Genomic DNA, 23,839 nt, shown 5'->3' on the forward strand with positions numbered 1-23,839 from the left:
TTGTATATGAACATTGAGAAATCAATAGGCATAATAAAATGAATTTAAAAAGTATATTCAGTTTTAGTAAAAAATATGCAATTAAAAAAACTTTTACGGCCTTCCTTCTTTTGTCAATTCGGAAAATATTTAGGTCAAAAATACCTCTAAACGCTTCATCCACTATCAATTTGCTAAGTGATTCGTTGCTGATTAGTCAAAACTACCATGTGGCTAGCAATAAAGATGAGTTTGGCATCCCTGCTATACAGTATAACATGGATATGTATAAATAATAACGTATGGTGCTAATCATGGACAATTAAACGATTCTGATCATTTTACAAGTGCGAACAGTTTAGCTTTGTTTGACGTGTCCGCACTATAAACTTTTATGTGAATGTCAGCATTTGGCAGACACTCTCTCGTCTCGGCTCAGTAAGATTGAGCGTTTTTTAGGCCCCCTTACACGCCCACCATGTCTTGTTGCTGCGCTTTAAAAGCAACCCTGAATCCCATATGTGAGGGACAACCAAGAGATGATGGAAATGAAGGAAGTTAATAAATGGCAGGAAAAGGATTTAAGTTAAAATCTATCATCTCCGTTTTGCCTTTTCTGGAAAACTGTGTGTTGAAATTACACGCACGGAAAAACACACACAAAAGTCGTGTTTTGGTCATGTATTTTGACAATAACTTTTTAAAAAATGTCTTGGAAAGTTGAGATTCTTCAATGAACCTAACAATTCCAAAAATACCCTGGTTAATATATTAAAAATACATTTTTTTACGATCTTACATGTCTTTTTGTACTGTTACACTCTATTATAAAATGACTCTTTGACAGAACCACTGGCTCGCTATTTAAAGCTCCTGTGCACTTACAGCTGTTTAAGCACTTTTGACGATTAGCAGACGTCGGCTAAACTTCTGCACCGATCCAACTATGACGCACAAAAATAAAATCTTGCTGCATCACAGTTTGACGCTGACATGATAATGTAGCAAAACGACGACACCCATTGAGCCGACACACTGTCTGGGTGATTTAAGTGAGGCAGGCAGTCATAAAGTATACAAAAATCGTATACATTCTAACAGAAGAATGGCGTGAGCACGCTTGCTTTTATTTTAAATTTGTAAAGCAGGCCTGCAGAGTGTCAGTGACAACTGCAAGGCGAGCCAGCCAGAATGGAGAAAAGTAACCAGTTGCCACCAAGCGTACAAATGCATTAGAAAGCTTATCGAAGTGGTAAAAGAGATTTATCGTGAAAACTGCTACCTCACATCCGTTTTTTGTTCCCCCTTCTTCGGCGCACACTCTTCCCAGATGTGCTGGAAGACAGAGTGTGAAGGAACTGACAGTAAATCAAGCGTCAAGTACGTCTGCGGTTGTAGTACGGCAGGATTGAAACAAAGTTCATTCGGATGCTTTATTCCCATTGGTCTGGAAAACTAGGAATTGGTGATTCAATTAATTAATTCTGAAGACGATATCCAATTGATTTTTGACGCAAGATGTTTCTGCAGTCCTCCCACTCCCAGCCAATAATTGGTGTCAATCTCAATCCATGAGATGATGGATTATCACCATGATACTTGAATTGACACCACTCACTGGCAACCCGTTTGGCTCTTAAAATGATGTCCTTCCACCTTTTGCTTGGCTCATTTTCTGTGCTCTCTCCCCACACTTTGGCATGAGATATTTATTGCAGCTCCAGAAGAAAAAGAAAACGCTGTTCAAGGAGGCCAAGGAGTCAGAGCAAGAGAGCGAGTGTGAAAGGGAGTCAAAGGGAAACGTCTAAAGCTAGCCCGCAGAATGCAGAGTAGGAAGCTGCCTGAGTGGATTACTGCAGCAGGAATGCAGCAAGCGGCTGCAGAGAGGGGACGGGCAGGAGGCCAAAATGATGACGTAAGATAGATAGGGACAGACGTATTAGGACATTGTGCCATTTTTAAAGGAAGTGTCAATATATAAAAAAAGAGTTGTTCTTCATTCTCTGGAAACATTTTCTTCTAGATTTAAGAATGTGTCAATGGGACTTTTTTTTGTCAGGAAAGCATTCTTCACACCAAATGGAATGAGCAATAAAAAGTGACCTGCTGCTTGAAATCATTTAGGGCTCATGAAGCAGAGAAGCCAACTGCATGCCAAAAAAAAGCAGAACATTGATGACACTGAGAAACACGCCGGAATCTAACTTGTAACCACCACAACAATATGTTGGGCGGTCAAGCTGTCTGCTGAATGGGTTCGCCTAAATAAATCAAAAGGTATACTGTGCTACAGACAAGGTATAACATGCAGTTATTCAGTGACTTTAACTGATCCAAATCTGAATTTTAAACCCCTTTTTATTCTCTGTAAACTTGGTAACACAATTCAAACATTGGGTGGACAAATTGCTTTCTAACGTTTTAACCTTAGCAGAGGGCTGCCCTCTGATGAGTGACTGATTCAAACCACCTAGGTGAAATGTAATCACAGTAATTATGAGGGCCCACAAGAAATAATTACGTTTACATGTTGACAGCTCAGATGGATGACACCGTTGATACATAGCATTTTGGGTTTAGAGCAAAACAACGCCTATAGCTTGTGTTCAGCTCACAATTTCATTTGACGTAATATTCTCTGGAAAAGGCCTGTAGTGTATTAGCCCTTTTGACACCCAAAAAACACATTAACACCTCGGTCCATGCAGTGTGGCTGTAAATACAGTAGAGTGTGCAACTCCTGTGCGCGACACTTGGCAATGGGGAAGGAAGTTTGGCGCCGGCATTTGTGCCCGACAGGAAACACACTTGCGCAGAGAGCCGATTGGAAGCACACAAGAGTTGAGGAAGAGGAGGTGGAAGAAGGGGGGAGGTGAGGTTATATAGGGAAAGGACGTCAAATAAAATAAGAAAACTAATCTTTGTGAAATAGACCAAGATTTACTTTATCTGGTATAACGTTTTAGTTCTCATGTCTGTTTCTAATTTAAGATTTGTTGTCATCTTCTGCTTCTTGCTGTAATTTGCAGCCAATAGGTTAGAAAGGGATAAATGGTAGACAGTGCAGGGGTGTCAGACTCGGGTTGGTTCGCGGGCCGCGTTAACGTCAACTCGATTTCATGTGGGCCGGACCATTTTATATAAACTTAGATAGACTTTTTATAAATGGATTAAAAGAACTGGATTAAAATCCCTGAATATTCAGTTTTTATAGATCTAAAACAATGTTTATTTTAGCTTTTCTTATATATTTTTAGATTTTACAAAATGATTTTTGAACTAAAAACACAGAAAAAATGGATTAAAAAATTACAATTATTGATTTAAAAGGGGGAAAATCAGGAAATTTAATATACATCTATAATCTTCATTTTAATTTGATCCTAAAACAGAAAGTCGGCACTCATGATTTACTTTCCCGGGCCACACAAAATGATGTGGCGGGCCAGATTTGGCCCCTGGGCCGCCACTTTGAGACGTGACATAGTGGAAGGTTACGTGTTTAATTTGAATGATACCTTATACAAAATCAAATACATGAATTATTCAGAGCTTTTTAATTTAAAAAAATCCCCTGTATTTTACTTCATGCCTAATGACAACAATAGATATCCAATTCATTGAAACTGGGAGGAATGGCTCTGATTCGTCATCTTTTAGTGTCATTGACCATGCTAGACATCTAATAGATTTTGACTGGGAGAGCTAGCAGCGATTATTCGCTGCAACTCTCCCTCAGTCAAAGTGGATTAGACGTCAAGTGCCATCAGTGACTTCAATGACCATCATATTAAGGGTTAATGAACTGCAGATGAGTGGAAGGCAATAAAACTCACATTTTACTCACATCCTTTATCTACGACATGTCAAGCTTCTCTTCCCAGCATCTCCATCCTGTCATTGGGAACAAACAAAAAAACAAACAAACAATGTGATTAGCAAAAGAGAAACGATCCATCTTTCAACGTAGTCCATTTTGCCTGTATTTGTTTTTGATCTTCAGCTGAGGGGCGACAATGAACTCAGTGTACAGTAGAAGGGTTGTGGGTTTGTGATGGTGAGGAGTCAAACTAACATCCAGGGAATGGGGAAGTTTATGGTGGGCTTTGCGCTAGATTCATGCATGAGCAGACAAGCCATGTTTGGCCGCAGCAACACAAGGCCCTATTCACTTCTCTGGGAAGGCACTGGCACGCACGCACATGCACAGACACTATTATCATAATCATAATCATCAACAATGACCCAAGAACCTTTTGAGTGCCTCAAAACACACAGACACACACACACATGGTGCAGAAGACAAGCATTCCACTACAGTAGCATTCCATATGTTTGGTTAAGCACAGAGAATCCAGATTTAGGACAGCAGTCTGGACTGAATTAAAAGGATATGTACAGTGGGAGAAAATAGACAGAGGAAGGAACATCAAATTATCCTCAACAGTTCGTCCTCAATGAAAATTAGTATCACTGTAGGGGGAAAAAAGACAGAGAAAGTGGGTGAAAATTGGGAATTTGTTACAAAATTCTGCCAGGATTTTAAGCACGTTCCAACAGACATGCCTTCCTGTGTGGAATTTGCATCTACTTCCTTTTGGACTGTGTGGATTTTCTCCAGGTTTTCTTTGGTTTGCTCCTACATCCCAAAAGCCTGCACGGTAGGCTATTTGAGCACTTCAAAGTGACTGTATGTGTGTGTGGTTGTTAGTCTATATGTGCACTGCCATTGTCTGGCAAGCAATTCAAGGTATATTCTGCCTGTTGCCTGTTGTTGACTGGGATTGGCTCCAGCACCCCTTTGACTCTTGTGAGGATAAGCGGCTTGGAAAATGAATGTATTACTACCTCATAGCCTGCTACTGACTGCACTAGACATCCAATCCATCTTGACTGGGACAAATGGCAGCGACCATTTGCCTCCTTGTTAAAATTTGGATTCCATCCATTCCTCCATTTTCTTTGTGCTGTATTTATTTATTTATTTTTTTGGGTTCACACTACAAGCATGCTAAAGAGCAAGGCAAAACGGCATACATGGTTCTGTTGGCCAAGTGGACCCTGTTTGTATGGGCACCCATTTCCGGAGCGATTAACAGGATGTGTTTGCGCACTGGGGGTTGCGGCTTGGAGAGGTCTTGGGTTGTTTTGTCTGCTCGTGGAGGAAAGGAATGCTCAAGTCAAACAAAGTGAACAGGATGCCTTGCAAGAGGCGAGGATGACTGTGAGAGAGAGCAAGCATAGGGGGGGAAAGGACGGCAAGAGACAGGAAGTTGTCCAGAACGTTGCAGACAAAAAGAAGAAAAGAGGAGGCCGGAGTAATAGAGAAAGTCAGGGAGCTTAATTTTTCATGTGTTGAACAGCATTCCTCCTTCTCCTGTTGCTATTTGCATTCCAGCATAGCAGAGAGGTGGAGCGACAATTTCGTTGACAAGCTGTCAGATAGAAAAAAAACCATTGAGTTCTTCTCACTTGCCTGTAAACTGGCAGAACCAGTTATATCTAACAGCTCTACATGTTCCACAAAAACAAACTCAGTGCCACACACAGTCACTGTGTTTTTAAATACATATCTTACTATATTTATTTATTTATTTATACAAGAATATTGCTACAGAGAAAAGTCCAAACATTCCAATTTGGCATCTGGGAAAAAGGCCAAGTGTTAATATCCACAAGAAAAAACTATTAACATATGTACTCCTCAATCCCACCAATAAAAAAGCCCTTATTCTTGTGTGAATATTGTCTGAAGAAGATCTGGTCCGGAAATGTCTTCAGATTACAATAAAACAGTCACATTGTTACTCTTTAAAACTTTTGTTTAGTCTACTACTTGGAGAAGTCCTCCCATTGTCTGACACATTTTGGGTAAAAATATCCACCAATAAGCTATCCTTTTAGGGATTCTTGAAGTTCTTACCACAGGGTGGCATTTTTCAGGTCATTGTAACCCTATCAGATATTGGTTATATCTATCAAAACATCTGCATCTATGGTGCCACCCAAACTGTCTGACTAGATTCCTTCGCATTACCATCAACCTTTGATATTTGAACATATTCCAGGACAGTAGTTATGGAAGGATATGGTCCTTTTTTGGTATTTTTTTTATAATTCTCAATAACCATTGAATGTGTATATTTTTGAGTTATAATTTCTTTAAAGGTTGTTCTATTCCTATGAAAGTAACAGCAAACAGTTCTATTGGTGCACTGTTATTCCCTTTTAGTTTCAAAGTTCAGCTGCCTCGCACTTCCTTGTGCTGTTGATGGGCGAGCCGGACACTACCCAGGCGGGAGTGAGCCATTCTTTGACTGGCAGAGCAGAATTGATAGGCTACTATTGTTTCCTTTTAAGGTCAATTGTGTCTGAAATGCTTGGCATGGCTGGGAGTGCAGATGCGGCTCACTTGCCGGAGAGATAAAGTGCTAATTCAACAGCATTCTTCAGCATCCTACGCACCTGGAGTGTGAGAGGGTAGGGTTGGCCAAAACACGATGAAAACACTGTTGACAGGTGTGGATGCCAGTTCAAATAAATTAGATGTCTTTTCCGACAACGACTTAAAATACAATAGGTCAGTTTCAGTTAAGTTGTATTAGTAGTTGTAAAACACATAAAATAAAACCGTGAATGTAAATAATTTGTAATTTAAATTCAATAAAAACTAAATATACTTGGTTAATGTATTGAAGTGGATTATGAAAGGTTGTGGAACTCATACCAGAAAAAGAAATACCCATCTTAACTGTCAGATAACATTGCATACAGTGCAAATCTAAAAATGTTAGTGTAGCATAATGGCCAACTACCTTGTTGAAGAACAAAAATCCTTACAAAAACAGTACAAGGTGGTCAACATGAATCAGAAGCCTTCCATACATATCCATACTTGACCAGGCAATGTAACACATTTTACCTACAGCTAAGTCTTTACCTTAACATAGTTGTGCATACATGCAGTGGAGAAACTGGATAAATGAACTGAACTATAACGGGGGAGAAGGGAGTGGAGGGCAAAACTGGCCTGGCTTCACAAATAAACTCAGATGCTGGGAGAAAGGGAGGAAACGGGCTGAGGTTGGATCATAAAATATGCCTGGCATTCCACAATGTGCCACAGTGCAGAAACGAAGCTACGAGGCAAGCTAAGAGTTGTATATAGGATTCCTGTGAGGCTCCAGGGACTGAATGTGTCCACATGAACGTTCCTTTCTTCGTTAGCTCAACAAGTGTTGTCGTGTTTTACTAAAAGCACCTTCCACTGCAAAAAATGTCTGCTAATAACAATGTGAAGTTAATAATTAACTTATTTTCCTACAAATGCATCACCTGGCTGAATTTAGGGTCAAATGTCAACAAGCCAGTGGATAGTACAACTACTATAATAGCAAATTCTACTATAACAGAAGATATAATCCTTAAATATGTCGGTTCGGAATACTAGCAAATCATACTAGTGGGCAGATGACACTCATATCATGTTAGAAATACAATTAATATACAATCTAACATTATTAAGCAAGCACAGCCAGGGATTGTTTGGCTTCAATAGATACATCGTGAGAATAAGCCGCAAAAGCATTGCTGGTATGTTACGGGTAAAACTCTCAGTTGCGTGCAACGAAAACAAAATAATAATTTAAAAATAGCAATGCAGAACAGAGGCGCTGGAAATTGCCAAGTGGTCATTGACAGCAAGCATCTGCACCACACTTATTAGAGTCACTAAAACAAGGCATGCCAATACTTTGTAGAAAGAAGAAAATAGATTTATTACTTCAATCACAGCACAAATAAGGGTACTGTTATTTAAAGTAAGAATAGCGAATAATTTTCACTATGAGTCACTGTGAAATGCTGGTTTTGACCACTGTTAACTGCTTGAGGCTGTTGTCTCGTGAGCCATTGATGAGCTGTTTGTGTTGCGGTTTTGGGTCTGCTAGACAGACTTTTGAGAGTTTCCAACAGCGTCCAAGATAAACTGCTGCTTCAGGAAACAGCCCTCAGACACTTGCCATCAAAATGACTTGCATAAAACAGGCTGTCTTTTTGTATTTTCTAAGCGATGCTCCTGATGGCTAAAATAGTGCAATGTACCTGTTGCATAAAAATTGAACAAAGCAGACTGAAAAAAAATCACATGGTAACAAAATTACCATTGAATTGGCAAAATCTGTTTAATGATCTTTAATACTAGATCTAGATTCAAGTGCATGTTGGCGTACTCTTCTCCAAAATGGCCTTAAACACTGATTCATGCCCTCCGGATGAACCTGACTTCTGCTGAGCCCTGCACTGTTTCTGACTTCCAAAACAAACTCCTGCCAACCACTGTCGCGTCAGTTAGTGCCCAACTGACTGCAAATAACAGACTAAAGCCTCATATATCCCTGAGGAGTGAAGCAGCAACTGTAGTCATGGGGGTGCTGAAACAGAGATACTATAATACCACCAGGTAAACCAACCAACCAAACAAAAAAACTATGAGAATGGTAAAGTCAGTATCCAAGACATGGAAAACCTGCAAATTGTGTATATTTTTCAGTCAACATTTTGCCTTTTATGGATGTTACTAAGGTTAGAAACATGATGGGCCAATCTCGGTGCCACTGGCAGTTCAAATGGATTGGACATCCAATGGCGACAATTGCAGTGAAACATCAATTACTTCTAGTCCTATCAAATCCATTTAGTGCAAGACTTTTCTTTCTTCATAAAGTCAAAATCATCATCAATGGGATCACAAGACCAGCTGTAGGAAAAATTTGACATTCACCTCCCTTCCTCGTCTGTTAGGTTGGTCAAATCCTGGAGGAATGCATCTTGAACCAGACTGGAATGGCTCCTGAAATATGCCAAATATGCTCCGAACCCTCCCCTCTACCTCTCTTTTAGAGAAGATATAGCTCTGTTCGGTTCTCAGCCCACCCTGTTTCCCCCCTTACAACCCACAACATTCCTGCGCTGTACACTGCACCAAAAGCACGCACATTTACAACACACGGATCACATAGACAATGTTAAGAACATTAGTAACGAAAGTTTCCACCCAGCTGACCCAGACATGCCTTTTTTGGGTAGGCAGTTCAGATTTCTTTTCATTAACGTCCAAAAATACTCCTGGGCCAAGTGGGAAAATAAAAGGAGGGTGGACAATAAAAGCAGGGGGTCCATTTTCGGAAGGCCTATCGTAAGAGACACAATTCTTTCAGATCTTAATAAAGCAACAGGGATAGAGTAAATTACAAGAAATATCTTAAATGTAGCACTCACAGTTAAAACATCCCTTGTTTCTCACATTCCAGTGCCTTCTTTCTAAATGCTTATAAAAATTGTTTCCCTTTACCATATATAAGAAAAAAACTGAGAACAAAATGTCGAACAAAAGTTTTTTCACTGTTACCACATTGAGTGTATAAAAAATAAAAACATTGAACCATTGGACACTAAAAGACACAGACTAGTAGAAGAATCTTATTTGTCAGCTCACAGATCAAACTCCAACCAAAAGGGCAGATTAAAGTGGGATCGGCCTGATTAAACATTACTTTTTATCACCTTCTGTTCAGGATATCCGTCAGCATAGCTTTAACATTAGTATATTGACCTCACGGTTGTGAGATTCACTTTCCTGGTTTGTTTGCGCATGACTATTTACTGATCCATGAAGTGGCAAGATTTTCATCCATGAATCATATGTAGGCTTTTTCATAACAAAACTAATTAAAACTCTTGAAGAAACATGAAATAGGACAACAGAAGCTACACCCCAGACTGGACTGTGAAACTACAGACACTTGAAGAATCAGTGCAACAGCCGGGAAAAATGTCAAACACATGCTAATAATCAGCCAACACAACCACAAATATTAAAGAACATTCTAGCGTGGCATCTTTGGACTTGACACTGACTATGTGTCAGTTTCCGTGCGACAGGGAAAATGATGGAAGGTAGGGAAGCTAAACACAGACCAGATGATGATGTTCTTGGGTTACACACTATAGTTCATGAACCTTCACATGGTCCACAGCAGGGCGGCAGTGCTCGGGTTTGTGGATCACAATGGGTGCAACTGGTGTTCATAAATTACCTGAAATATGGAATTAGGAAGCAGTTTAGAAGCTTGGCTCATGTCACCATTACCATTACATCCTTGTGAGGGATTCCCAAGAAATTGAGATATCAAAGCACAGAAGACATCTGTTTAGTCACGGTTCACGTAGAAACTGGTTGTAAAATATGGGGATGCTACTTTTGGCAAATAACTGTGGAACCATTTCCACATTAACAAGATCTTGACCAAAACTTAAAATCAAGTCATGGATCCTATTTGATTTTTAGCATAATAATACCTGTAATTGTTCCAGGGCAATAAGTGTATTAAATGAGCTAATTTGATTTTTGGGTTTGACATAAAAAAAATAATTATTCTCTTGTTCCAGTCTTATGTTTTATGTTGTTGGCGTACGCAGTTTGAGCTTCCATAGAATTCTCTTCCTCCTTTGTTCTGCCAACAAGTAGTGAGAACAAGACTTTGTTTGCAAATAGGAAGTGTATAGTCACTGATTTGGAAATGTTTCGGTTTGGGGTGAAATACGTGGATTAATGCTGTAAGGTTTTGGAAATATCACATGAACCGTACTTCAACTCCCACTTGAGTCCATTAGATGTGCATTTGAAAACACTCGACAGCTGTTAAACAATGTGGATGGAGGACTTTGTCAGTTGGCAACAAGTTTGTAGTTCCACACCTTAATGCCTTCTTCCTTATTTGATGTCACACCCATTCAAATGTTTATGAGAATATCAGGTGAGTTATTTTAAATGCTGGCGCGATACAATCACGCAAACAGATGTTGAAATAACTTCTTACCTCTTTTTGGCCGTGGGAATATTTTTTTCTAAATCAGATGAAGCACATAGTCTCCTTGAATTGAAAAAAAAAACATTTTTAAAATATTTGCCAAGTTGACAGGCTGGCGGCCTGTGTGTCAACGAGTGGAACACAATGATTTTCCTCTTATGCAGCATGAGGCGGAGTGTCAGTTGTTTCATATTTCAAAAGAGGCTTCAAATGATTTTCCCTAAACTTGATGACTCAGAATAGTCAGCATATTTGTGGCAGAGGCCTGAAGCATTCAGTGATAATTAGCTTGCAATCTGCACTGAATTAAGTTTGTAAGAGCTTTAGTAGGTTTATTTGGAAAAAAAACATCAAATTTAAAAATATTATTTTCTAATCTGTCTTCCCAAATAGTGAGATTATTGGTGGTTTTGTACAGATGGAGTAACCTAAAATCAGTTCTTCCTGGATTTTGTGCCGACTAGAAGGTTCAGCATTTCAGCCAATGGCAAGGACTTTGGAAGAATGACGAATCACCATCACTGGTCATAATGAGGAGTTTGTTTTGCACATTTTGGGAGACTAACGAGACAAGCTTCATTCACTTTCACACGCAAGAAATGTACTGTATTAACACAAGCCATTTGATTTTCAACAAGGCATTCTTATATAATACTGTATATGAGTACGTATAGACTTGTTTGGATAATGCCATTTTTTCCTTCCCAGATTGCAAAACCAGGTGACTTACCTAACACCCAATGGAAAGTGGATAATCAAGCAGCGCTGTGCAACTGGTTACCCACTTTTGGAAACATTGTAAACGATATTGTGCAGGTAAATTATATGTATAAGTCAGTTTTGTGTGTGTATGTTACTTTGAAGCTCAAATATACTCATGGGTGAAGACTTGCTGACTGCCTGAAATCTTAGCTTCTAGTGCCTGAAGATGGATGTACATGGGTGGGAAGAGCTTCTTTCCAAAGTACTTTGGCATAAACAGATATTATATAGAGTTGAGGTAGTTTGAACTCCAGCTGAAATCCCAAGAGTTTTACTGTCAAACTGCTGATAAAGAATCCTAGCACGTTAAAGTGATCATCATGTATGCAGTATTATAGAAACTGGACTATGTAGGTCATTTTTTATCATTACAAGATCAACTGGATCTCAAAACAAACAGTGCCCCATCTGCTTGAATGACACAAATGCATCACTGCTGCTATTACAAGCCCAAACATATCGGTCAGTGCTGCACCTTTTTAAATCATAACAATAAAAGCAATACATCATGTGTCATCAAATATGGGTAGGGCCTTCACTCCGGCAACCACCTTCTTGAAAGTAAGGATGAAGGATTTCAGAGGATACATGTTGTATCACGTAGAAACTATGAAACAAACAGTGCTATAAAAAGTCAACCAAACCATGGACATGATTACCCTGAGGGCGATGCATAAGCTTTTAATAGTCTCAATAAAGTTGGTACTTTGTACAGTACTTGTGAAGAGCCAAAAAGTAAACCTTCAAGAGTGTGATAGTGTCAGTTCAAGTAAAAGTCGTCCACTTTAAAACATAGTTAAGATTCATGGATGCTATTTCAAGGAGCTGTTTTGTAATGTGTAAAATACCTCTCACTGGATAGGGAGGCTCTATTCCTGAATGATCAGGTTAACCAGGTCCTTAACTAAAAATAATTCACATGAGACGATGCAAATTAAATGTGCACTATTCATTACATTCATTAATGAGGTTAGAGTACATATTACACTGATAATGCCGACCTTGGTACTCTAGTTCAATTAAAAAAAAAAAAAACTGATACTTCAGGCTTTTTTATTGGTTAACATGGGTTTCAATTAAAATAAACAAACAAACAAAAAAGAACCCTCATAATCTTTCTGTTTTAACACATTTAGGGAGGGGCTCTGTGAATAAACCTTGATGTATGGAATGGCAGACTCATGACAGCTGACAAGCTGCATTGGGCAGTCCCAGTGGTTCAATTCTGCTAGGCAGAAAGCCTCAATACTTTTTATTTAATCCAAAGGAACAGTCATTTAGCCACTTTATAATCCCTGAGGTCAACAGCCTCATCTGATAATTACCCTAACCGGACACCCGTAATGAGTCGTTTTTGGTTTCACTCATAGCAGTACATGCAAGTTTCATAGGATGGTTGTGGGCCGAGTGGAAAACAAATTACGCGTGGTATATCTTAGACCATGAAAGAGGAGAAAAGGGGTATGATTATTTCTTTTGCGGAAAATTACAACTGCTAAAAACATATATTAGCCAACCTTTTTGTATTCTAGTTGAAATATCAAGAGAACACAGCCATTTAAAAGCCATCTACATCTTCTGGAGACCAAAGGCTCAAAAACATACTATTCAGGGTTCCACCAAAAATAAATTGAAGATGGTGTCCCTGGCGTTTAGAAATTTTGCAGCCCATGGTTATCCATCACACCAGATGCTGACATTACCAAGATTCAATCTTGGGGCTCGTGGGATGCCGTGTTGCTGAGTTAAAAGTGCATAACATAATCAAAACATCCCACATTCATGGGTTCTGTGTAAAAGTAAATATATTTTGATACTATGCTGATTTGCCAGTGTTGAGAAATGGCTATTTATCTAAGTAGATTTTCACTCATTCATGTCAATGCAATCTGCAAAATTTAAATAGCGTCAACTGAATTTCTCCTTGGTGGATATCAAATTTTAAATTCAAACAAATTGGAGTCAACCATTTTTCTGAAACCTCAGAAAGTTGGAACAAGTGAGTGGATTCCAAAGACCATAGACACATGAATAATTTTGCTACTGCTTTCGATTTGGCTTAAACGTATCTTCTTGAATTTCAAAAGCTCCATGTGTAATAAGCCTTCCCAAGAAGCAATCGGAAACCTTTTCACCCTCACTCAAGTGTAAATATACATCCACGCTCATGTAGATTTTGACTGCTTGAAAAGAGGGCCTCAGCAGGTGTGACCTACAACTGTTTTTCGAGAAAGTCCTTAATGGTTTAATTCTTGCTCACATTCATGTTCGAAACAGGTCAAGGCAGGTTTCTACCACCTCAGTCGCTCCCTCCGCTGCCTTTTTATGAGCCACACATGTTTTCTTTTTTACATTCTTCTAGTTAGAACAACTACCTACAGTATTCTACGCCTGACACACTATTGGTACCACAAGGCACACAATGCACTGTTTTTCTTAAAGTCACCTTTGGTCAGAAGCATTCACTAGACACAACTCATGCAATTACCATAGAAGCGTGTGCGTTTGTGTGTGTGTGTGTGCACAGGCGCATAAAAACAGCAGACACATTTAAGTGGGTCCTGGAAGGGCTGCAAACTGATCACAACTGATTATGTGTTCTTTATAGCCACTTAAATACTTCTTTGTTGAAATTTTCCCAACATTGTATGTTGAACTTATTTAGTCATAACATTATTCATTCATTTTCCGTTCTGCTTATCCTCAGGAGGGCCACGGGGGTGCTAGAGCCTCTCAGCCAACTATGGGCAGTAGGCTGGGATCACCCTGAATGGTTGCCAGCCAATCGCAGACCACAATGAGACGAACAACCAATCACGCTCAGACCCAGGGACAATTTAGAGCATGGGGTGTCAGACTCGGGTTGGTTTGCTGGCCGCGTTAACGTTAACTCGATTTCATGTGGGCCAGACCATTTTAGATTTTGTTTTAATAAATGGATTAAAAGAACTGGATTAAAAGCCCTGAATATTCATTTTTTTATAGGTCTAAAACAATTTTTATTTTAGCTATTTTTTAATATATTTTTAGATTTTACAAAATAATTTTTGACCTAAAAACACAGAAAAATTTATTAAAAAATTACAATTATTGATTTAAAAGGGGGAAAATCAGGAAATTTAATATACATCTATACTCTTCATTTTAATTTGATCCTAAAACAGAAAGTCGGCACTTATCATTTACTTTCCCGGGCCACACAAAATGATGCGGCGGGCCAGATTTGGCCCCCGGGCCGCTACTTTGACATGTGACTTAGAGTGTTAAACAGCCTACCATGCATGTTTTTGTGACTTGGGAGGAAACTGGAGTACCTGGAGAAAACCCATGGAGGCAAAGGGATAACATGCAAATCGTACAGACAGGTCAAAACACACCAATGACCATACCCTCGATCTCTGAACATCGAGGAATACGTGCTTACCACTTGGTCCACTGGGTCGCCGCTAACATACTGGTGACATAATGCATAACATGTATCATTGTTCAAAGTATCAATATTGTATCATTAAATTGTCGATGTGTAATATTTGATGTTTAATAAATTGGTGTGTAATGAGTTAAAGTATCAATCTGTAGATTGCATTACATTCTGTAAAATTTTCTTAAAAAATATTAACTATTCTGAAGAAATTGTAGTCATTTTATACAGAGGTTGCATACATTATGCAAGTGATTACTCATATTGTCTGGCTGCGTGCAAATAAGGTTACTTCAAGAGTTATAACACAGTGACGCTGTACCTTTTCCTTCGCCATTGATGGTACTCATTATTGGCCTTACTTAATGAAATTCCCCAGGCAAAATTATGAGGTTGTTTTAAATACACAATATATTAACTAGCATTATTTTATTTTTAGTTTGGCAGTAAACCTAACTGGGGAGTGGCAATAAACACATTGAAGCCTCTGTTTTGAATAATAGTTAAATATTTTCCAAACAGTCGCGTGTATTGACATGAGTTGGGTCATGTTTGTGCAACAGTTTAACACTTGTATCTCATTTTTGTTTACAGATGAAAGCAAAATATAGAAACTCAGAAAATCTGTCAACAGATAGTTCATGTTTAAGAAAGTATTAAGTATCATGGTTAACCTTATCAATATATTTGTACAACAGTTAGGAAAAGCAGACACTTTACAGTTTAAAGCAGGGGTCGGGAACCTTTTTCACAGAGAGCCATAATCAACTTGTATTTTCAAATTTTATTCCTTGCGAGCCATACTCAGAAAGTAAAAATACATAAAAATGTGTGATTTTTTTATTAATTTTACCACTTTTAAAGTGCAAAAAGTCTGAATTCTTTTGACATCATTGTTACGCTATAGTTAATCAATGAGATCATACATGTAGATGAGTCTAATGAAAAAATATTATGATTAAAAAGGCAGTACATGTAGTGCTTACATTACTTCACAGGTTAGGGGAGAGCCATATGCAGCCATCAAAAGAGCCACATTAGGCTCCCAAGCCATAGGTTCCCTACCCCTGCTTTATAGGTTTAATTTGTAACTTATAATACTTGCATTATATCTAGTTTGATGTAGAATTCGCCTTGAAATAACCTTTAATATTATTCTTAAAAAAATAAAAGCATAGCTATCTGGGATGATAATGTCTCCAACAGATGTAGTTCATCAATCCAAATGACAACAAGACATTGTTAATTATTTTTTCGCTTTTCCGCTTGTCCAACATGATGCGGTCCAGCTGTGTGACAGCTTCCTGTTGTGTTGTGATTTGTAGGACAAAGCCAGCACTTTCTCACAAGTTTCTCTTCAAAATGATCGACATATTCAGGTAACTTAAAGAGATCAACGCTTTGTAAATATATATTTAACTATGTTTATGAGTCTTTTTCCCGGATGGACGAAAACAAACAAACATACAAATGAACCAAACAAATGAAACAAACAAATACTTGGACCGGGTACAAAGTCTCCCAAGCGCGATTTTACTGCTTTTCAACCAGGTTATTTTGAATTTTATACAGTTGAGAACGTTTGATGGTTATAGAAAAAGGTATGATGAGCCTTTTTGGAAGCCCCGACATCAGTTTAAGTATGTTTAAGGAGATTCTCAACTTCGATCCAAAGACCTGTCGTCGTAATGGTGAGTCCATTTTCTAAACGCTAAAGAATATGGCAAACACGCCGCTGAATGTGGAATTAAACTGCTTCTAAGTGACAGTAAACGACGCCTTAAAGATAAATTGAAACACCTGGACGCCCTAGATCGTGTTTAAAACCGATCGGAGAAGGGTTGGTGGGGTAAACTTGCCGCAGTTGAACACTTGTGCCGCCCCGGCACATGTTAGCTCATGTCCGGGCAAACAAACGTGAGGATAGCTCATTGGAAAAATCGGACTTGACCATACCTTGCAATGTTCTTTGTCGTCAAATCGGGAATGGTACGCGGTAAATCCACCCCAAAAAAAGAAAAAAATCTTCCACCGGCTGCTTCAGTCTTGCTCACTCGGCCCGAGATGCCCTCACTGCGGCAGCAGAGGGGAAGACAAGTTCATCCCGTTCTGTCTGATCCACTACCCCCTTCCTTTCCCCTGAAAATCGTCTCTTTTCACTCGGATTATCCCAATCCCGAGTTCGTTCAACATCAAACCATCGCATTCCACCGCGTTCCAAACAATGAAAAAAGGTGGGTTTTCCTTTTTTTCCTCTCTCCTCCTGTCGCCGGATCAGGACCCACCCCTCGGGATGGCTCTGACCGCAAAGAGAACGCCCTTCCCCGGCTGTGAGGTCCCGCCTCTCTCCCCTTCCTACTTGTTCCTCCGTGCAAACATACAGAAGCGAGTCAGGAGTGTTAGCACAGTCAACTGTGGCGCATTTCCTCTCATACAGACACTATGTTGCCCGGAGCAAGTTGTGGAACGATAAAACTGGCTTCAGTGTGGACTGCAAGCAAACCCACATCAACATCTGCAACTGTACTAAAACAGCGTTTTGTAATGCAGTTGTTGGGGGAGGATTAAGAACAATCTCATTTTCAGCTCAGCACTCCACTAGTCTTCTCTCACGAAGAAAAACAGGGCTGCCAAAAATAATAGACTATTCAGTATTCCGTGTAGTATATACTGTACTTTGTAGCAATGGCCAGAAAGCCTTCATTCCTACCCTGAAAACAATCAAGATTGCACTAAAATACCTCTACAACCAATATATATATATTATTATCTTTCATCTGAATTAAAAAAAATATCATTAATGTTCCATACCACTTTTTCACGCGGGGTGCTAGAGCCTATCCCAGGCAACTACGGGCACCAGGTGAGGGACACCCTGATTTGGCGACCAGCCAATCACGGGGACGGGCAACCATTCACATTCACACTCATACCTAGGCGTAATTTAGAGTGTCTAACCAGCCAACTATGCATGTTTTTGGGATGTGGGAGGAAACCGGAACACCCAGAGAAAAACCACACAAGCTCGGGGAGAACATGCAAACTCCACATACAAAGGGCGGAACCCACCTGGAATTGAACTCTCGTTCTAGGAACTGCAAGGCCGACTACCTAACCACTCTCCCACTGGGCCTGGTGGTTAGCAGAACAGAAACCCAGAATATTTCTAAGGTTTTGAACATGTTAATAAACTTTATGTGAGCTGAACTGATTCTGACCTACTACAACTGCATATGTTCATTTTGCTTTTGTATAAAAATATAAGCCTTTCCTTTAGTTTTTCTCCTATTTGTGTAAAAAAAATAACGTGAATTCTTTCTACAGCTGGGGAAGATAAACAAAAAAGCCAACACGAAAGTGCAACCTTTCATAAGATGGTGTGAACTGAGGATGGACACACCAGCATGGAAAACCTGGCGATATGTGAGTCTGTTTTTACATTTCTGACATAGAGAGAATATGAAGTAATTGAAAGCAAATTGTGTCTCATGGTAAGCCTGTTATCATTTTGAAATTGCACATTTACACATGAGCTCCATTTTATTTTAGAATGTTTTTTGTCTGTTTTAGATGAAAATGATAGTACTTGCTTGCCTTGTTAACAAAAACAACATTCAGAGATGTTTTCGGTCTCTAAAATCTTGTTGGTATGTAAATAATGGCCATATTCACTGTGTTTTGTGTTGAAAAGCCACAATGTAGGCAGCATACATGCTTGCTTCTTATTCACTTGACCTGGCTAGTAGGAATGTACCGAATTATATAAAGGAAGTAAGATAAAGTGAAACATTAAGTTCCATGTACATTCAGGGTTATCAGAAGTTATGAAATTTTTTCACAAAATGCTGTGTATTTTTTCAAAATCATATATGAAAATATCTGTAAACCATATGTATTTTTCACAAGACGGCTATGTTCCTATTTTTATTGTGCCCTGTTTGATTGTTTTATTCGTCTTATGACTGTATGGAAGAAAATTATAGGAACTCTGAAATCGTATGCTTCTTCAGCACCTTTTCCCGAGATATCAAAGACCAAATAATAAGTCTATGGGCTATTCTGCACTTGGGCTGCATTAAGCAAAGACAAACTTGGATATTTTCATGGGCCTATGAACATCTGTCATGTTCTATCTCTCCTGGGAACAATTCCACATGTTTCTGTCACATGGGCAAGTGGCTTCCATATATCAAATGACATTAACGTAAATGCACGATAGAGACTGTGACCACATGTTTTCCAGGGAATGTAGTCTGCCTTGCACTGTACATTGTATGGACCACCTGATTCAGGAAGTGCTCATATTCGAGCCAACATCCTTCCTAATTGCAAACATCCCTCACCAGCCAACACAATCAACTCCTTTCCAAAAAGAGTTAGGTGATAGCACGCACACGTCGTGTGCCTTTGCCTTCACTTTTTTTTCTTTCTTCTGTTTGACACAGGATGCATTTTTATGTTATCCAAATCCACACTAATCTCCATAATCCCGTGCACAGCCCTAAAGTTTACGCAGAGTCAATAGTACAAGGGTCCGGCAAGGGAGTCAATAGTTACCCGGAAATATTATGACCACATCAGGGTAAAGCAAGGGGAGCATTGAAATTAACAAAGGGACGACTTTACGCTACTACACGGCTTATCTAGCTTTACTACTTTGTGTTCTTTTACCAGCGTGGATGAGGATTAATGTGTTTAATACACTATCCTCCCAGAGCGGGTTATGGCTGCTATTTAACACATATAACCCAGATGAGCCCAAATGTAGGGCAGCATGTCATGACAGGAAACACGCACTTTTCCTTAGACATTCAACTCCTAGTGTATTTGCATTGATTTTGTACTTTTTGCAACATTTCTATGCAAAAGGTATTATTTCTATATATTTTTGGAATGCTTTTATTTATGCCAAGCAATATTTTAAATGATCTTTCCCTTGTATTGTCTGTGAAAGCAATAGAAATTGGTTCATACCTTGTAGATATATAGGACACGACCACAATAATTTTTCCTGCACTGAATGCCAAGGTTATCATGTCAATGAAGTTTTAATCTCTTCTGGTATAGAGGAAGGGGTGGTTCAGAAAAGAGAAGGCTCTGGGAGAGCTGTAAAATCTCATTTGGTAGATTTAGAGAGACCTCTTGTGGTTGGAAAGCAACATTTGCAACTTTCTACCACATTGGCTTTGCTATCTATCTTAAGGGGCGCCCCTACAGCCTCCTTTGACATTTGTACAGAACCATTTAAGATAACTTTGACTTGAAATGGAGCTTTTTAATAAATAATAAAATATAATCAATCTAAAATTGGTGTTGTATAAGGGTAAACAGTTCCTGTATCAATACAAGATTAACTTGATTTTCAATTAAAATGGTGTCAACATGTTTAACTTTGTGAAAAATGTCTATTTTAAGTATACAAAAACCTAATAAATCACCCAACTGGTTGTCCTTAGTCTCTTAAAGACAGAAACATTTTAATGCTGTTAAGCATCATACAAATGTAAAAATGAATTTAAAAATGTACTCATTGAAGTACACTTGAATCCTATATGTACCTTATTTTGTCAGTCAGACTCTTATCACACTTTCCCTCTTTTTCTGAGATATCACTTTGTGGTGGTTATTGTACAACACTTAGAGTTTCACTCTTTGAATGTGGGTTATTCATGACAGGAAACAATGGAAAAAATGTTATTCAGCTATGTGCGGTCCAATAAAATAGAAGTCCAGTAAAATCAAAGACAAGGGACTAAATAAAAAACAGATTTCAATGTGAACTAAGTTTAAAATTTCCAGATGACTCAAGAATGGGCATGTCCGCTCTAAATGACAGCATACATTTCAGCATGTGGGATTTCCCAAGAAGGGCTTTGCACCTCCTTCTTTATGATACTTGACGCTCGCCCTACATTTTACACGCACGGAGACTTCCAGTCACGCAGAAGACACAGAGAAGAAGAGTATACGGTAAGTCAGCTGTTGTGAATGATTTTTAATGTCATTTTTTTGCTTTGATTGTGATTAAAAATTCTTCTCCATGGCAACTCATAACTTGGATAGTTGCTCAGGATGTACTTTTAAATCAGATTTGCGCGATTTTGTGACATTTAACATCTAACGTCTGGCATTTTATCGTAGCCTTAGATGACCTGTAACGGAGATTTTTTTTTTCGAAAAGCCTCCTTAGATCTTTAACCAAGAGCAGACGTGCAGACAATATAACTCTTCATCAGTTGTTTTCTTTTTGACAGATTAATGTTACATGTTTGTCCCGTTATGTAATTATCTTGTATACAAGATGCCTTACAAAATTGACTTCCATTCAACTCCTTTTAACTTTCTTTCACAGTTGACATTGAAGTGAACTTGAGAAGGCCGCAAAGGAGAAACCATGGTAAACTTCCTATTGAAAGTGTTGCTTCACTTCTTGCCTTAAATTGTTCTTACATCCTCTATCTAAGTGTAAAAATAAAGAGCGAGAACTGTGTAATTCACTGTGAAAGTAACATCTGGTTTTTATTTTTGTTGGAGGATGAGACTGAAAATATTTTCTTAGGGCTGTTAATGTCATTTCATAAATGACCACAATCAAAAATAATTGGTGGTCTTATTTTCATTAGATTAGCATTTGTTGACTGCCTGCTCAAAGTAAATACTTGCTAGTTATCTTTTTAAACAGCATGGTCAAATATGTTTTCATAGTCAAGTCATCTTTTTTTTTTGGGCATTTTATTTTCAGAATTTTCTGAATTTGATGGAGCTGACATTCCATTTGTACTTTTCTCATTTCCCACAGGCTGAAACATGGCTCTCCACAACAGAAAGTGCTGCAGCAGTCACTCCTCTGCTGTCTACAGCCAATAATGACACAAAATTTGTGGACTCGCCTTTTCGTTATCTCCTTTTCCCCACTGCCTATGGCATCATCTTCATTGTGGGGCTCTTTGCCAACATCTACGTGTTGTTTGCGCTGCGTTGTCTACGGGAAGCCAGAGCCATGGGGGAAATTCGCATCTACATGACTAACTTGACTATCGCAGATCTCCTCTTTGTGTGTGCCCTCCCCTTCTGGATTGGCTATTACAGTCGGGAAGGCACATGGGTCTACAGAGATTTCATGTGCCGACTGACCGGCTCGTTTTTTTTCATCAACACATACTGCTCCATCCTCTTCCTCGCTGCCATCACCGTCAACCGATACTGGGCAGTCACCAGGCCTTTGGACGCAGCCTCCTCGGACCACCGTTGCCGGGGAATTGCCGTTTGTACTGTCATCTGGTTGACGGCCGTCTCCATGGCCTTTCCGTTTCTGGTCTCACCGGGAACCACCCAGGATGGGGAAATCACCCGCTGTTTTGAGGGCTATCAGAACTCCTCCGACGCATCCAAAAGAGTCGTGGCCTTTGCACATTTTGGAATTATAGGAACATTTTTTGTTGTGTTTGCGCTGGTGGTGGTGTGTAACCTCCTCATCGCACGTGCGTTGTTCTCGCAAAGCGTCCCCAATTCGGAATTGAAGTCCGGAACAGTATCTAGAAAGTCCAACGTGACAATCTCATCAAGGAAGTCCACGGCAATGAAACGCAGGGCTGTGCAGATGCTTATGGCGGTGGTCGGCGTCTTCGTCGTTTGCTTTCTGCCTCATCATTTGGTACAAGGCTTCTGGACATTGGCGGCACTGCAGATTCAAGAGGGGTGGGGCCATGTGGACTGGAGTGACGAGACTGTGCAGGCTCTCAACGACATGCACCAGGTCACCCTACTTCTCATGGGTCTAAACTGCATTCTGGATCCTGTGGTGTACTGTTTTGCCACCAAGAAATTTCGTCGGTTCATAATGGCTCATCTGAAAAGTCTGACGAAGGGCGATGCCTGCTCCTCCTACACCGTCAACTCACAGATCTCTTTAGACAGCCAGCACCAGAGCCAGAGACTTCATGTAGAGCTCCCTCAGCCCGGATTGCAGTGACTCCAATACAGCCACCGAATGGCATAGCCAAATAAACTGTAGATTTACACTGATGTACTGAGTCAGAGCCTAACAGCCTACCAGCTAGCTTTGGGTTAAAGGTGGACTACAACTTGCCATATCTTGTATACAGAGGAAGTCCTTTCTCAATATCATTCTCACTGTCACGTAAAGGAAAGGCTACATGTACCGAAAACCAGGTGCTTGTATATAGGACTTCACCAACAGTAAGTACCTCCAGGGGTACGCACTCCTTATGGTGATACACAAAAGACTGACTTTAAATCATTTATTTTTTTAAACCCACTACAGTCAATTCATCAAATGCTGTTGTGTTTAACATTAAACTACAAAACATTCACATTTAATGTTGTGAAGTGGTTTCTTTTCAAATATTTATAAAACAAATTCCTCTACGCGTAATACCAATGAGCGCTGCAATGTTCCCTCTAAGCTGCGCGCGTGCGCAATTGCGCACTACTCTCGTCTTCTCTGCGCACAGCAAATCATATGGAGCGCACAGAATAAAATCCCTTTTTTTATTTTATTTTATTTTTTAGCTGTGAGGCCGACGCGCGAACCACTCATCCGCCGGGCCGCCCATTCATAGATATTAATCATCACATTTTTTCATTACTAAATAATTTATGTGTAGTAGACATGCACCTGCTTATGGCAGGTGTGATACTGGTGTGTGCCCATAACGAGCAATGATGATGTTGCTCACACCAGTACTCAGTGTGCTCAGGGAGGTTGTCTTTCTGCTCAGACAAACAAAAAATTAGAGGGAACATTGGAGCACTGGCAAAATGGATTAAAATGTAAATGTCTCTC

The 23,839-nt window shown here is 39.4% G+C and overlaps 2 protein-coding genes across 9 annotated transcripts in view; one reads left to right on the forward strand and one right to left on the reverse strand.

Moving 5' to 3' along the window:
* The window catches only part of luzp1 (leucine zipper protein 1), a 32,243-nt gene extending 14,805 nt beyond the window's left edge, over positions 1–17,438 (reverse strand). The window contains exons 1-2 of the mRNA XM_077620197.1: positions 16,990–17,438; positions 3,816–3,873 (exon numbers count right to left, since the gene is read on the reverse strand). The gene's annotated coding sequence lies outside the window, so the exon portion shown is untranslated. The remainder of the gene's footprint in view (positions 1–3,815; positions 3,874–16,989) is intronic.
* Positions 16,288–23,839, forward strand: part of pacrg (PARK2 co-regulated) — a 151,121-nt gene continuing 143,569 nt past the window's right edge. Inside the window, exons 1-5 of one of the 8 annotated variants that reach the window (XM_077620206.1) lie at positions 16,288–16,412; positions 18,358–18,456; positions 20,833–21,003; positions 21,386–21,430; positions 21,833–23,368. In XM_077620206.1, coding sequence (XP_077476332.1) covers positions 21,428–21,430; positions 21,833–23,005 — 1,176 coding nt within the window. In that variant the 5' untranslated portion in view covers positions 16,288–16,412; positions 18,358–18,456; positions 20,833–21,003; positions 21,386–21,427 and the 3' untranslated portion in view covers positions 23,006–23,368. The other 7 variants (XM_077620207.1, XM_077620205.1, XM_077620208.1 and 4 more) reach the window with 7 other exon arrangements.

The sequence above is a fragment of the Stigmatopora argus genome, chromosome 15, assembly GCF_051989625.1.
Source record: "Stigmatopora argus isolate UIUO_Sarg chromosome 15, RoL_Sarg_1.0, whole genome shotgun sequence".
In the NCBI taxonomy this organism is placed as follows: Eukaryota; Metazoa; Chordata; class Actinopteri; order Syngnathiformes; family Syngnathidae; genus Stigmatopora; species Stigmatopora argus.